The 15,191-nt window shown below is 42.2% G+C and overlaps 1 protein-coding gene and 1 long non-coding RNA gene across 2 annotated transcripts; one reads left to right on the top strand and one right to left on the bottom strand.

The window, feature by feature from the left end:
• Positions 1–5,361: 5,361 nt before the first annotated feature.
• On the top strand, positions 5,362–9,655 carry cgas (cyclic GMP-AMP synthase). The gene is made up of 5 exons (XM_012840359.3): positions 5,362–5,884; positions 6,208–6,427; positions 7,440–7,703; positions 8,362–8,461; positions 9,213–9,655. The coding sequence occupies exons 1-5, from the start codon at positions 5,405–5,407 to the stop codon at positions 9,562–9,564; spliced, it is 1,416 nt and encodes a 471-aa protein (XP_012695813.2). The 5' UTR covers positions 5,362–5,404; the 3' UTR covers positions 9,565–9,655.
• Positions 9,656–10,284: 629 nt separating this feature from the next.
• LOC116223210 lies at positions 10,285–14,552 on the bottom strand. Its single transcript, XR_004164971.2, has 3 exons — positions 13,025–14,552; positions 12,530–12,668; positions 10,285–10,769 (listed from the first exon to the last, which is right to left on the bottom strand). It is a non-coding gene; the product is annotated as an uncharacterized LOC116223210 (long non-coding RNA).
• Positions 14,553–15,191: the final 639 nt, after the last annotated feature.

Here is a 15,191-nt window from a genome sequence, read left to right as displayed (position 1 = left end):
AGCGGCAACAGGAGCCGCAGCAATGGCAGAAATTGATTTGGCCTGCACTATAGCAGCTTCAATTTGAGTGGCAATTGTGATTGCTTTCTCCAATGTCAATTTAGACTCTAGAAGCAGGCGTTCTCGTATGCGTTGACTAGAAACGTGTTCCACCAACTGGTCCCTTATCATTTCATCCTGCTTGTCAGCAAACTCGCATGTAACAACTAAATCTCGTAGGACAGCAACATACTGCAGGATAGTTTCATTTGGATTCTGAGCTCTCTTTCTGAAGGCATGTCGTTCAGCAACCTCATTTCTTTTTGGATTAAAGTGAGCTTTCAGAGCCGTAAGGGCTTCATCCATCGTCGTACCTTGGGTTGGAAGCGTATAAAACAGTCTCTGGACCTCTGTTCCAAGACTATGCAGCAAGAGTGCCTTTTTTCTCACCTCCGTCCATGCATCCCCCGTGGCACCAACTACCAGTAGATAGTTCTGGAACATCTTTTCCCATGTAACGAGAGGAATAGGCGGCTCACCCGGGCAAGGTAGAAAAGGCGGTGGAAATGGCGTAGAAGCAAAAGCCATCTTCGTACAGCAAGCAGCAACCTCGTCGCCAATTTGTTATGTATTGTAGTAATGAAGAGGCTTGTAATACTATTTCAATAGTACTTTACTGGAACTCGTACTTAACCCAGCAACACACGTATATTCAACTTCACTTCTTCACTTAATCTGCATACATTAATACGTAATCATAATAGACTGACACCTAGTGGCAGAGAATACAACAACTTTATATGGTAAAAATTCTTGTATTGTATGCATTGTCTGTTTGGTTTTGTTTTGTTTTCTGTACATTTGCTTTCATTTTCCACAGTCCTTTAGTACAGGGTTTCCCAACCCATTGGTGGGCCGCGGAGCACCATCCAGTGGGCCGCGACAATGTTTCAGGTTTTTTTCTTCCACGAAGAACTGATTTTTAGTTGAGAACAATATTAATTAGCACTGTCAAAGTTAACGCGTTAATCTATGAGATTATTGTGGCCGAGATTAATGCGATAAAATATTTGAACGCAGTTAACGCAACTTTGTTTACTTCCGGTCTGCGTTGACTCCTGACACGAAACCGCGGCGTGCCTGCAGTCAGTTACATAGGTGAGACCGACACGGTAGTTGAAGATGGAGAGAGCTGAGGGATTGTTGGGCGGAAAGTTTCTGTGACGGAACAATCGACAAAACTAAAGTTGTATGTAGCATTTGTCAAGCTGAATTTAGCTATCACACAAGCAGCACGCCACGACTTCTCTATTTGAGTGCGTTTTAAAGCTGTCTAATGAGGCGCTCAAACCTTCAAATCTGAATCGACATTTGGAGACGCAACATCCAGCACTCACATACAGAACCAGGTCCAGGAAAGGATGAAAGGTAGCCCGTTCCTTTTAAAACAAGTTAGACGAGTCGACCGACGGACGTCAGTAAAGCTGCATTAGTGCTGTTTCTTTTGCGTTATCATTGGAGTGGTATTCTACAAGAGGACATGCTTTTCTGTGGAGAGCTACAAACTCGAACTACTGCCCAGGAATGGTCGGTGCTATTTATGTTGATAATAGATTGCAGCCACGGATTTAAATCGTTATTTCAATATTTTGAATCATTATATTGACCTATTTGAACCTATTTATTTGAAAATTATTTTAACCTATTTGTTTGCATGTCCGAAGCATCACCTATTTTAATTAGGCCTAGCCGAGTGGTCTTGTTTGCATGTTTCATCACTTGTTTTGAGTGCATGCTATCGTCTGGGTCTATTCTGGTTTTATTTCCTTGCTTGTGCTTGCTGTGCACAAATAGGCCTAGGTCTACTGCAATTAAGTTCCTTTGTTTCAAAACTCTTTTGGATAATAAATCCCTTTTGACTTAAAGCAGCAATACGGAGTTCTGTTCCAAAACTAGTAAGTTAACTACCTAAAAGGCATGCAAAAACCTGGCAAACACCACCAACAGCCCAGCTGACACTGATAGAAGCTTGCCAACACACTAACTGGTGTCTTTTGGCAGTTTAGCTGGCAATGTCATGCGTTTGAAAGCTTTTCTTCCATTTTTGCAGGGTGTACCAGCCCGTTACACAGAACTACATACGGCATATCCTGGATGGCTAGTGGGGAAAACACAGGTGTCTATCTGTCCTCCACATGACCATATGCTATCAAAATGAATTTGAGGATGGTACCTAAACTAGTTGCCTATAAAACCATATCTCAGAAAGTGTCAAATTGTTGCATAGTGTTACTTTTAAATGCTCTGTGTGGTTTTATGTTGTTTTCTGGTCCACAATACAATTATGATGCAATATCTAGAGTTACATTTTCTTGTATACTAGGTTTCCACCTGTAGCAGGTGCTGATGTTGCTTTTTGTGACACATAACAATCACTTATTAATTAGAATGAATGGATTATAGATTAAATTAGCCTAATGGAATATAGATTAGCTAAAATAAGCGGGGTGTCTGTTGGGCCCCGACCTATACGAAAAGTTGGGCCTCGGAGTCTAAAAGGTTGGGAACCCCTGCTCTAGTAGACACATTTCTGTTGAGTGACAGGAGCATACTTAGTCTATGAAAAGCTCCTTCAGAGTTACACTACCTAAAATATCGGTAACTTTTTCTTCAACATTAAGAGGCACAGTTGTCTGATGGGAGGTTGTAGGGTACAAATTTAGACTTTGTGGAAATAGAAAAATATAAAAGTGCGCCATTTTAATGAGGATAGAGATACTGTACATCCTGGATTTGAGAGTTGAAAATGTAGTGCTGTATTTATATCCATACCAACAACAAAGAGGGGTCACTCATATGAACCTGTAGTTCTAGCTCACTTTTCTTACTCTGACTTCCACACAGACACCCACTGACAGAAAAACACTGACATGCCTGCATGCACACACACACACACACACACACAAAAACTCTTACACACCCCGAAACATTTACGCAAGGGAACAGCTGATTTATAGGGTTAGTATTAGGAATGAGAGGATTCAGTTTCTATTTGTCTTGAGAGAGAGAGAGTGTGTGTGTGTGTGTGTGTGTGTGTGTGTGCAGTGGCGGTTCTACATGGAATTACGCCCCGGGCGAGACCCCCTCACAATGGCAGATATCAGTGTCAAAATTATATCCCAAGAGGCTCTAGGCAACTTTTGGAGACAGAAGGACCTGATTTTGTCTAGAAGCCTTCAAAAGGGACTTCATTATGCAATGGAGGGATATGTACAAAATGTAAAACTAGATATGATGGATGACAAGCTTAAATTGGAGGCGAGAATTTATAGATCACAAAACAAGAGGGAGAAGCCTCATCTCACGGTCATCACGATTGCAGATAACAACATCCCATACCAGCATTGTTCATGCACCGCAGGGAAAGATTAAATTAATGTACCTTCAGTTAATTTAACTTATCTGGAGAGGCACTGAGATGTAGACCTACGTTTATTAGTTCATTAACTAGCATTACCCTGTCCCTGACAGGGCAGTGTCCTAGCGTAGCTATGTCAGTTATCAGACAGTGTCAAACATCGGCCATTCTGTTAAACAATCAAAAGGCTAAATTGGATTGGATTAACAATAGATATGCTCAGTTTAATAATGGATTAACATGACAACGTAAACGTTTGCCGATAACACACGCAGTCCGATAATTAACACGTTACGATAACTGTCTAGCTAGCTAGCGCAGCTAGTGAATAGCTAACGTTAGCTAGTTTTAACCAGAGATAACTTGCCTAAGCCTGGCATAACATCAGTGGTGAAAGTAAGCCGGTACTGTCAATGACAATAATGTGAATAATGAGTATGCCTATGATCATGTAGGCTTAGTTGATTACTTGTGCAGAGGAAAATTCCAACCTAACAAGTTCCATTTGGGAGACCCAGAGGTGAACTGTCCCCCGCGCCCCCTCCCATTCCCCTTTCTCACGCAGGATCTGTGCACTGACTGCACCTTCTTAGCGAGCAGGGGCGCCTGCAGCTGCAGGGGGCGCCAATTTGCCAATTCCCCACACAGTGATATGATAGATAATAGTAAACCGCTTCGCGTCCCAGATGATATATATATATATATATATTTTTAAGTGCTAGTGCCGCCCCCCACGTGTCATGAAAAAGTGCCGCCCCGGGCAACTGCCCGGTTCGCCCATGCCCAAAACCGCCCCTGTGTGTGTGTGTGTGTGTGTGTGTTGTGTGTGTTTTCTGAAATCATGAGTGGGGTAGAGGACTGAGAGGGCGACCTGCTTTGGTGGCTGATGCTGCTCGTGCCAGCTCAACTCACTAGGCCTTTCTGCCCACGAAGACCGGTATGACATGGTGATAACTTAAAGACGAGCTGCTTCTGTGATAGCTAAATTCAGCTTGACAAATGCTACATACAACTTTAGTTTTGTCGATTGTTCCGTCATTTTGCCTTTTAAACAGAAACTTTCCGCCCAACAATCCCTCAGCTCTCTCCATCTTCATCTACCGTCTCGGTCTCTCCTGAACCAATCTGATTGATGCAAGTGCAGATCAGTTGCTAAATGTATCGATTTCAGTCCCACACAGAATTATCTGAGCATTGAGCAAACGTACAGTATGTCTATGTTACAGAGCCAACATCTGAGTGGAAAGTGGAAACCGTTCATCCAACGTCTCATAGAATTTGCCACACACACATCAGATGTGAGTGTAGCTATTGTTTGATGAGTGAATGGCTCAGGTCGTGGACTGTGAAGAGAGGGGAAGTCCTTACCAATAAACATGGCTACCCAGATGGCAGCAGACGCTCCTTTCATGTGCAGGCAGGCCTGAATTGAAAGCTATTATTTGTTGCCCTGAGAAGGTGGATATTATACGTCTTCATTTCTTATGTTAGTCTAACCGCGCAGTCGCACACGTGTCGCCTGCAGCACAATAAACTGAAAATGAGCAAATGAGATTCGATTGTAATTGCGAATAGTATTGCTGTGTATGTATACAGTGGTGCTAGAAAAGTTTGTGAACCCTTTCAAATGTTCTGTACATCTGCATACATTTGGTCTAAAATGTGATCATATCTTCATCTACGCCTAAAACTTGATAAAGTGAACTCAGTTTAACAAAAAACACAGAAAACATTATTCTTTTATAATTAATTTATTTAGCAAAATTATCCAACATTAAATGCCTTGTTGGAAAAAGTATGTTAACCCTTGCTTTCAGTACCTGGCGTGGCCTCCCTAAGCAACAATAACCTCAACCAAACGTTTTCTGTAACTGTTAATCAGTTCTGTAACTGTTAGAGACAGACTGACCCCGCCCTCGCCCTCGCCCCCGCCTTTAAACCAAAAAAAAAAATGACACCAGTACTTCCGTCCTTTCACCACCTGTACCCTATGAACAGAGAAGCAAAATGACGGGTAGGGGAAAACCATCTCCAAAATGCCCGAATACAGCGAAGAGTACCGGGAGCACTGTCAAAACACAAACAAAGGAGCCGTCTTTGTCGAAAGAGGCTGAGGCGCACGACTCTACTCCAGCTCAAACCAAGTGCGCGATACAGACGCCGGCAAAAGCGAAAAATCCGAAGTGTGCCAGAGGACCAAGCGCAAGGAGTCCAGCAGAAAGCGTGAAAGAGCCGAATCCACCCCCACAACAGGGCAAAGAGGGGCGCAGAAAACCGGATCCTGATCCAAAGCAACCCACATCACGTAACGAATCACGAGTTCTTTTCAGGACTTTAGAAAAACTGAAGATCAAACAACTTGCGCGGAGCAATGCCTCAAAAATACAAAATGAAGTCGTCGAGAAGATCAAAACTCATATGGAGAAGTCTAGTAATTTTAAAAGAATCAAGATTTTACCAACCGGCAGCTACTTCGAAAATCTCAAGGTTACTGTTTTGAGTCCTCCCTTCTCAAATGTGTTTACCATTAGCTCGCTGTTATTGTTGTTACTGCTTTTATTAAATTGAGACCCAGGAGTCCCAAAATGTTAAATATTAAGATGACGTTGGAGATTATTGCTTTTGTGAAATCAAGTATTCTACTCTTTTTATAAACTGGTGTGGTCTTGTATTAGGCTTTTATGGAACACTTATCGAACTGCATAGATGACAAAATACTTCCATTAAATATGCTACGTTTACGTGGCCAGAATGTCGCCACATTGAGCAGGACATTGTTTTCAATACATGTATTTGTTTATGAATTTCAGATTGGTAATCCCGACGAATTTGATGTGATGTTCACAGTCCCTGCGGACAGGGTAGATGTACAGCCTTTCGGCTCAGATGGAGCCTATTACAGCGTGAAATTCAAGCGCAATCCAAACCATGACCTGAAAGAGTTTCTATCGGATGATGGTATTTTGTGCGCCAGAGACATGCTGACGGCATTTCGAAGTGAAGTAAAAGCAGCCAAGAAAACTATAGCAAGTAAGTGAGGTCTGCGTTAAATTTTGAAAAGCATAAAACCAGTTGCTATTATTTTGTGTACAAACATCACCCCACCAAGGTCCCGACATTTGTAAATGACAGGGTGTTTAGAATCATACCTGCCATTTGAGTAGCAAAATCCGTGAGATTTCGGCGGCGGTGGGTGAGGAGTTTTGAGGGGGTCATGGATGGCAGAGGCGGGCAAATGTTGATTTTGAGGGATGTTGTGCATATAAGTATTTATAGACTACGTATTTATTCTGTCCCTTAGTGAGGTAATTTGATATTTCCTGAGTGCCCTTTTGTGCTTCGGCAGCGCGGATATGTTTTTGAGACTTGACATGTATTGCTTACCGCCGTGCCCTATGTTGAAATCGATACGACAAGCCTTGCAAAAATCATGACTATTATCAAGATGACTGTTCGATATGCATGGAAACTCCCCTGTCCAACAAGACTTAAATTTACAAACATATTCCACCTTCTTCGGTGGTACACCGGCGTCGCCTTCTGCCATGTTCCCTTTCCCTTTAAGTTTAAGTTTCAGTTTCAATTTCCACGTCAATAGCCTGGGCAGAAAAATCAACTGCGCAATAGGATGTAGGTTGCCAGATGGATAGGTTAAAAATGGTATAGTGTATTTATTGTGTAAGACATGATTGCGTTTCAAACATGATCTGGCAAATTTAGAACATTGGACAAACATTTTGATTTGATTATTAATAAAATACGTTTGGACCTGGTAAAATACGGGAGATTACCGGGCGAAATGACAAAACGGGAGGGGGGCGGGAGATGGGTCAGAAATACGGGAGACTTGGCAGGTCTGGTTAGAATGGATAAGAACGGTTGCAACACAGAAACAAAAGCCTGATAAGCCTTATGACACAGGCCAATACTACTAACTAGCCTACAACAGGGTAACCTTAGAATTATCAACTTTTTGTATCAGAGTGGGGCCTGGGCTTTAAACAAGAATGTATTTAAAGTCGCAAATCACATGTTTCCGCAGTCAAAGGCTTAAAGATGGAGCCCAAGAAAGCTAAATCTCCAGCCGTGACTCTGACACTGAAGGTAGACGACAGTGAGATCTCAATTGATATCGTCCTCGGCCTAAGGGTTGAAGGCAGCTGGCCGTCTTGTGCTCAAGAAGGCATGGTAATTGAAAAATGGCTCGGCACGAAGGTGAAACGGGATTACAAGTTCAAGCCCTACTATCTGGTTCCCAAGCACGAAGGGAGAGCAAATGAAGTGGAAAGTGGAGTTCGTGCAGAAGGTATAGTAGCCATATTTTTACGCATTTAATTCAAAAGGCCTATCCATATTCAGCACAGTTCCAATGAGCTTACATGTGGAATGACTGAATGTTCCCAGATTTGAAATTACGTAGCAATTCTGAATCCAAAAGAAACGTGTTTTTACACTTAAGCATACATGTGTTATAGGCATATAATTGATTCATTATTTGTGTGTTTGTGTTTATAAACCTTTAGCCTATTTGATCAGGGACAGAGACATGTAGATAAGTGTAATAAAAAGACTGGAACAGAGATATAATTCACATGAATACTGAGAAAGATGTATTTTCCCTTGGTTAGTTATGTGACAATTCAATTCAACTAGGATTTTTGTTTTGACAACAGAACCACCTTACATTTTGCACCCTTAACTGTCCCAAATACACTTCTCAGTTAGAGTTCAACGACAGTTAATGTCAGATCAGCTCATGTCGTCGTGCTCACTGAAGTTTAACTAAAGTTAAAATAGTAAACCAATTTGGCCTACCGTGAGTATAATTGATCAGTATCCTATTCAGCGACCAGTGTATCGCTTTCACTTACCACATCTTCAATGGTGACACTGACCAGCAGAAAATAGATGTTGCTTTAATAGATTTCAAAAGCTGAAAAAAGTTTTACCTTTTCGTTTTACAGAGGTCTGGAGGATCTCCTTTTCGCACGTGGAGAAGGAAATCATGAAAAACCACGGCTCAGAAAAAACCTGCTGCGAGAAAAAGGGGGCAAAATGCTGCAGGTATTAAAATGGCACTCGTTCTTAATCTGTTTTAGGAAAACTATTTAATGTGTAGTATTGCACAATATTTATAGCTGCCCTTCTCTTGTGTTAACCTTTCCTGCTCTGTCTGTCTCTGACCGTAGTTGGAAACTGCAGGGGAGATTTGTTCAATGCTCCAGGGCCGAAGTATTACTTGTTCATAACTTCGGGGTTAATTCCCTTTCCTTTCCATCTGCTGCTGGTTAGCAAATAAATGCCCACTGTATTATTTCTTAAGATTTATTCTTCACACACTTGTTAAGAACACTGTTACAGCACATCTTTTTTGCTCTGGTCGCTACATCCAAACCATTCATAAGCATCCCCGCTCTCTCTCTCACTCTACCACACCCACCCTATAGCCTACGTGCTGCTCTTAAAGGAGCACCATTTTACAACACTTGGCTACTTTTTCATACGGTCAATTAACATAACTATTATGTAATAAACACTGAATTGTTACTCAATTGAACTGCATTTAAAGCGCATCAATGATCGTTAACCTTTTTTAAGTTGAAATGCAGCAAGGTTGATATAATATTATATGCCGAGTTCAGCAGTTTCATAAATATCAAAATAACAATGAATGCCACCACACTACCATACATGTTGGCCTAGTTTACCTACATTTTGATCCGTGTAAGGCACAAATTGGGGTAAAATGAATATGAGATTATACATGTGTACAAATCAGTACAAGTATACATTTAGATTTTTTCTTTTTTTAAAGAAAGCAGTGTCTGAAACTGCTGAAGCACCTTCTTGGGGAACTCAAGGACAAACACCCGAAAGAGTTGTCCAAGTTCTGCTCCTACCACGCCAAGACCACCCTCCTGCTTGCCTGCACAGAGCGAACTAGTGATGGCGAGTGGGGACTCTCCAATCTCCACGACTGCTTCCAGCTTCTGCTGCAGGATTTCGTGAGACACTTGAAGCGTAAAACACTGCCAAACTTCTTCATTCCCCAGCATAACCTTCTCGGCTCTGTCGGTGTTAAGACCTGCAATGATCTTGCGACCTGTATAAAAAATGAACTCACCGACGGGTTCCCAATTTTCAAAGAATATCTTCTTAAGGACTAACCAAAGCAGTTTTCGATTTATGTTTTGATATTGTTTACATTTGTATTGTTTAATGATGTATGCAACCAAAATAAATCAATAAAATACACAATCGGTTACTCAATTTTATTTAAAGATGCAACTGTGACAATTGTATTTAAAAAAGGCAGCTCAAAATCATTCAAATGATATTTCCAATGAACTAGAACCGAGTAAAGCAAGCCTTTATTGTTTCTTCTTTCTCCTGATCCTGTGATTATAATCTATACACTAGATTCATGCTTCTAAAGTCTATCCACCCTAAAGGCATATACAGTATCTTATATCTAGTTGTAATCAGAATCAGAAACGTTTTTTTATTGCCAAGTAGGTTTACACCTACCAGGAATTGTCTATGGTACATTGGTGCAAACAATAAACTTACACAATAAACAATAAACATATTAAGTGCTTTTTCTTTTAATTCTGGTTGAACATTCTGTTAGAGAGAGAGGTCTTCTGAGGGAGGTGTGAAAGGGTCAGAAAATGGCTCAGAGACTTGTGTCTCTGAGGCCTCATGAATACAAGATGACACCCCTTATACTCAGAGGGCATTTAAGTGATTTCTTTCAATGACTTGACAGAAGATTCTTAGGTTGAGCTCTGTATGAGTGAACTTCGGTCTGTCTCCCTTGGTTGCGCACCATTGTACAAGATTAAACCCGTCTCCAATATATGGTATAAAAATAATACTATCACCCTCCTCCTCCTCGTCGTCTCCCATCAACTCCTCTTTCACCTCCTCTCCCATCTCCTGAGGGCATCATGGCCCTCTCTCGCTGTTGTTTCTCGCACCGTTCTGCCATTAGGACCAACTCCTCCGGAACCTCCTAAAACACACACACACACACACACACACACACACACACACAAACCCCAATCCATGAACCCCCAAATACGAGCAGCACTGAAGTGAGCAAGTGCTTCAGTAAAAGGGTGCCGAATCAACCTTCTGAAGATGGCCACTTTGTTGTGTCTTTCCCTGGCAACTTTGAAGTTCATCCCAATAATCGCATATTCAGTAAGCATTATAGCTAAGAGTCTCAACTGCGTTAGTCACATCTGTTATGTGTAATCTAGGGCCATTTGGATACCATACCCGACCAGCTCTTTCAAGAATGTTGATCAACTCTGCCGCCTTACTCCAGTCATCTCTCGTCACCAGCGTTACAGACACTCCTGAGCGCCTACACAGAGAGGTGATGCAAAGGTCAGGAGGACCAACTGTCATCATTCACATTGTCATCAATCAGTCAGGGGAATACCATAACAGTTCAAATGAAAGGTACAGTAATTAATTCGTTTTTTGTTAGATTGATGCATGATGAGCATTCCCCTAAGAGCAAGTTACAAAACTAATATAGTGTGAAATCAGTCACAAGATTCCATTTCACTGATAACAGCACTTCATTTGGTCAGACTTCTTGTAAATATATCAGTGTATTGTATGCATTGTCTGTTTGTTTGTATGCATCTGTCTGTTTTCTGTACATTTGCTTACATTTCCACAGTCCTCTAGTAGAAACTTTTCAGTTGAGCGACAAGGCCGGTCGAGAATCGACCCCTGGCCGCTGGTTTACTGGTCCAGTGACAAACTCACTGAGCAAGTGAGTTGGCGGCGGTGCACATTGGGGCTGGCGGCCTCCCGGCTGCCTGGTTCACTCGGACTGGCGGCATCTGGGACTGCAGGTTTGTCGCTGGGGTTTCCCTGCTTTGACCCAAACTCCACACTCTGACCAGGATCAGACTGGGCAGTGGAGGGGCTGTTGGTTGTGTTCGCAGGAGCAAGGGCAAGGGCGACCGGAGAAGCTCAAGAAGTCAGGTTCACGAGAGTCTGGTCCTGCTGCTGCAGCCTCTGGTCACAGTGGTCCAGAATCTCCTGGCTCCGGTTGATCTCCTGACTGTGACGCTCTATTGTGACTTTGAAGCTGTCCAGGGCAGCCCAGCCTTTGGGTGAGCTGTTGAGAAGCCTTATTGCACGAGGATAGAAGCTCTTTGCTCTGGAGGTGCGCGCTTTTGTCGATCTGAACCTTTTCCCTAACGGGAGTAACGGGAACAAATAATGGGCAGGGTGGGAAGGGTCCGTGAGGATGCGATTTGAATGCTGCAGGCATCGGGAGGAGGAGATGGAATAGATGTCGGGCACAGTTGTCTGATGGTAGGTTGTATGGTACAAATAAAGACTTTGTGTAAATATAAAAATGAAGCGTGCAATTTTAGTGAGGATACAATGACATGCTGGATTTGAGAGGTGAAAATGTAGTGCTGTATTTATATCCATACAAACATCAAAGAGGGGTCACTCATATGAACTGAAGGAATCAGAATTTAAGGTTCAGAGTTAATAATGATGTACCAAAGTCAATAATTGCAATGCATCGTATATCTAGTTGTAATTGTTGCTTTTATTTGGACAGGGAAAAAAGTTAAACTTCTGGTGTGTATTCTGTTAAGAGGACCTGACCTGAGGGAGGTGTGAAAGAGTTCTCACCTCTTCCCTGGCCATGTCAGAGTGCCCTTGATGGCTCTCGGCCTCATGAACACAGGCCTTTTGAGTTATTTGGTTGGTTGGTAGCCTTTTCGGCCCCAAGGTAATCATTTTGATACATATTCATGAAGGGAAGGAGCTATGGGATGACACCTCTTGCTCTAGGAAAGGATAAAAACCTGTAATGTTACAATGGCTGACAGAAAGATTCTTAGGTGAAGCTGTCTCCCTTGGTGCACACCATTGTACGAGATTAAACCTCTTTCCTGGACTGATCATATCTCCAACAAATATATGGTATAAAAATGCCTATCAGAACCTCTAGTTCTAGCTCAGTTTTCTTACTCTTACACTCCCTCTTCCACACAGACACGGAAAGACCCACTGGCAGAGAAACACAGATATGCCTGTGTGTGCGCACACACACACTCCGGCACAAACACCCACACCACTCCTCACCCTGCTCGTCCTGTGCGTCCCACGCGATGGACATACTCTTCAATGTTCCGTGGAAAGTCGAAGTTGAAGACGTGTGTGATATCACTGACATCCAGTCCCCTGGATGCCAGGTCTGTGGCCACCAGTATACGCACATTACCTGCAAGAGGCATTAACACATGAATACAAGAGACACAAACTGAAACGGCAAAGACACAGACATGCAATGAATCAAATACACAAATATTTGTTCAGAGTACAGCATCGAATAATACTGACATCATCATCAAATTAAAATGTTTTCTAAGAGTACTTGATAAACCTGTTCAGCTTATATCTTTTTCCCATAAATATTAACATCCAACATTTCATTTCACTGCACCAATGACTCACATTGAAATTACGTGAATCACCACAACAAGTATAACAAGTACAAAATGTGCCCATACTGCCCATTTCCTTCCCTGTCAACCTGCCATGATCTCATTTTTTCTGCATCCCCTCCCTCCCCCATACCATCTCTGAAGTCCTGCAGGGCCTCCTCTCGGTCACACTGCTCCCGGTCACCGTGGAGGGACTGGACAGCGATGCCCCTTAGGGACAGGTCACTGGAAAGGTCATCCACACTGATGGGGGAACACCAAGATAAAGCTTGTTTTCACTGTTCTTTCAGAGTTTTAACAGGGAGTGGGGTTGGTTGGCACAGGATGAATCAATGAATGAATGAGTGACAAGGTGAACAAACTACACTGTGTAGCTGTTGCACAAGAGTTAAACTACATACATACATACATACATACCACTCACTCACTCACTCACTCACTCAGAATCTCATTTGGAACCAGTAGGATGTGCTCTTATAGTACCGGTCCCAGGTGTTCCCAATCACTGACGAGCCGAACACACCTGCTGGGCATCTGCAAGACAAACAAACACACAGACAAAGACAAGCAGCCAGCCCAGCACCCAAAAGAGGCAGGGTCGTCACACTAGGCAAACAGCAAGAATACCTTATCCTAATAATGGGACACAACTCTCCCAATATTTTCTCAAAATGTTGTTGCCGTTGTATCAACATCATTACTGTCAACAACACTTATGGCCTATATACAAGTTTGAATGGGTTTGCCAATGTATTATGTACACTTAGCGAACAGGAATGCGGTCTAGTGCAACAGTGCTGCAGTAAATCCCCCCTTCATGATTATTATAATGTTAAGTTTATGTTAAAACTGTTTAAGAGAGGTGGCAATTGAACTGTATAATCATTTTGTAGGATTTAGTTTGTGGTGCTGTTAAAATGAATTGTTTTCAATGTTATACAGTTCAAAGAGAATTTATAAATCACTGTTTTCAGTTTTACTTTTAATTTAACATACTGTTTCTGATTTGTGGTTGTACAAAGGTGTTTCTGTTAGTTAGCCTAGCCTCACTGATCGAAACATGTGGAGATAGGGCCCTAACAATAGTAAAGAAAAAAACCTCTTCGATCCTTACTCTAAATTCTTGTTAAATACTTTGCAACAAAAAAAATGGGCACGATGTAAATTGTAGCAGACAAATGGGAGGAATTATAATTACTTTGGCACATAGTGAACATTCCTTGATTAGCAACACAAAGTGGCTTTTCTCAGTGTGGTTGTGGTGCTTCTATGGTATTTCTACTGCATATATCTTGGTCCATGCGCATTTGGTCTTCTCCTAGCTCTTGGCTACACCAAGCGCGGAAATTCTGCCTTGCGGACGCGTTGTAGACTCAGCATAGTTCTAATGCGTTGTAAGCAATGAGAGAGGCTATGTCATGCCAAATAGTGTTTTCAGGAACCGAAAGTTATTGCTGCTCATTACCACCGGAAGGTAAACTCATACAGAAACATTAATACCCATACGCACACACACACACTCTGAAGACAACGAGAAAGAGGAAGTGAATCCTCTCATTCCTAATACTAACCTTAAATCAGCAAACCAATCCCTTTCAAAAACCATGACTCACTCACTCTTTAGTTTTTATGTTTGTTTTATTTATTTTATTGTCTCCTTCTGCCTCTGATGTTGTGCCATTGGCACTTCCCTTCCCCCATCCTGAAACTTAAAAGACCTGTCCTTCTATCTAGAGCATTCCGGGAAATGCTGTCTTTTCAGGAACCGAAAGTTATTGCTGCTCCTTACCACGGGAATGTTGGCATTGATTTCTCATCGGGGCTTAACAACAGCTAGCAGAATGACATCATGGCAGTTTACATTCTGCTGTTGTGCTTGTTCCATGCAATTAACTGTTTTTCTCATTTACACTTTTAACCTTAATTTGACTTTGAGATCTTAACTGGGTGCACGTTTCTTTTTCCGGGCTCCTGCTCCAAGTGAGAGAGAAAGGGGGAAAGGGGAAACTTTGCTCTCTAAGCTCTGCTCGCGCCATGCTCATTCTTTGCGTACTTCATACGATACCCCACTCCACTTACTGACCTTGCATGCATGCATCCACGCCGACACCACTGATTACTGACTGCCACACCTCACCGTAGCTTGGACTGTAGTGTCCTGGCTAATTGTAAATAAACCCTTAGTGTTTTGGATTTTAAACCTGTGTGAACTTCTGTTATTTGTCATGTCTGTGAGCCGGACATGACACTAGCAACATTTGCATTCATGCCATTTTAAAAGCTTCAATGGTGTTTCAGTC

Source organism: Clupea harengus, chromosome 13, assembly GCF_900700415.2.
Source record: "Clupea harengus chromosome 13, Ch_v2.0.2, whole genome shotgun sequence".
NCBI lineage: Eukaryota > Metazoa > Chordata > Actinopteri > Clupeiformes > Clupeidae > Clupea > Clupea harengus.
Note: the sequence above shows the minus strand (reverse complement) of the source record. Positions and strands in the feature narration are given on the sequence as shown.

What these genes read in the sequence shown, in the direction of transcription:
- cgas (XM_012840359.3), top strand. Translation starts at nt 5,405, where the DNA reads ATGACGGGTAGGGGAAAACCATCTCCAAAATGCCCGAATACAGCGAAG. An exon ending in AAGTGGAGTTCGTGCAGAAG is followed by an intron (nt 7,704 to 8,361) that starts GTATAGTAGCCA and finishes TTCGTTTTACAG; the next exon opens with AGGTCTGGAGGATCTCCTTT. An exon ending in AAGGGGGCAAAATGCTGCAG is followed by an intron (nt 8,462 to 9,212) that starts GTATTAAAATGG and finishes CTTTTTTTAAAG; the next exon opens with AAAGCAGTGTCTGAAACTGC.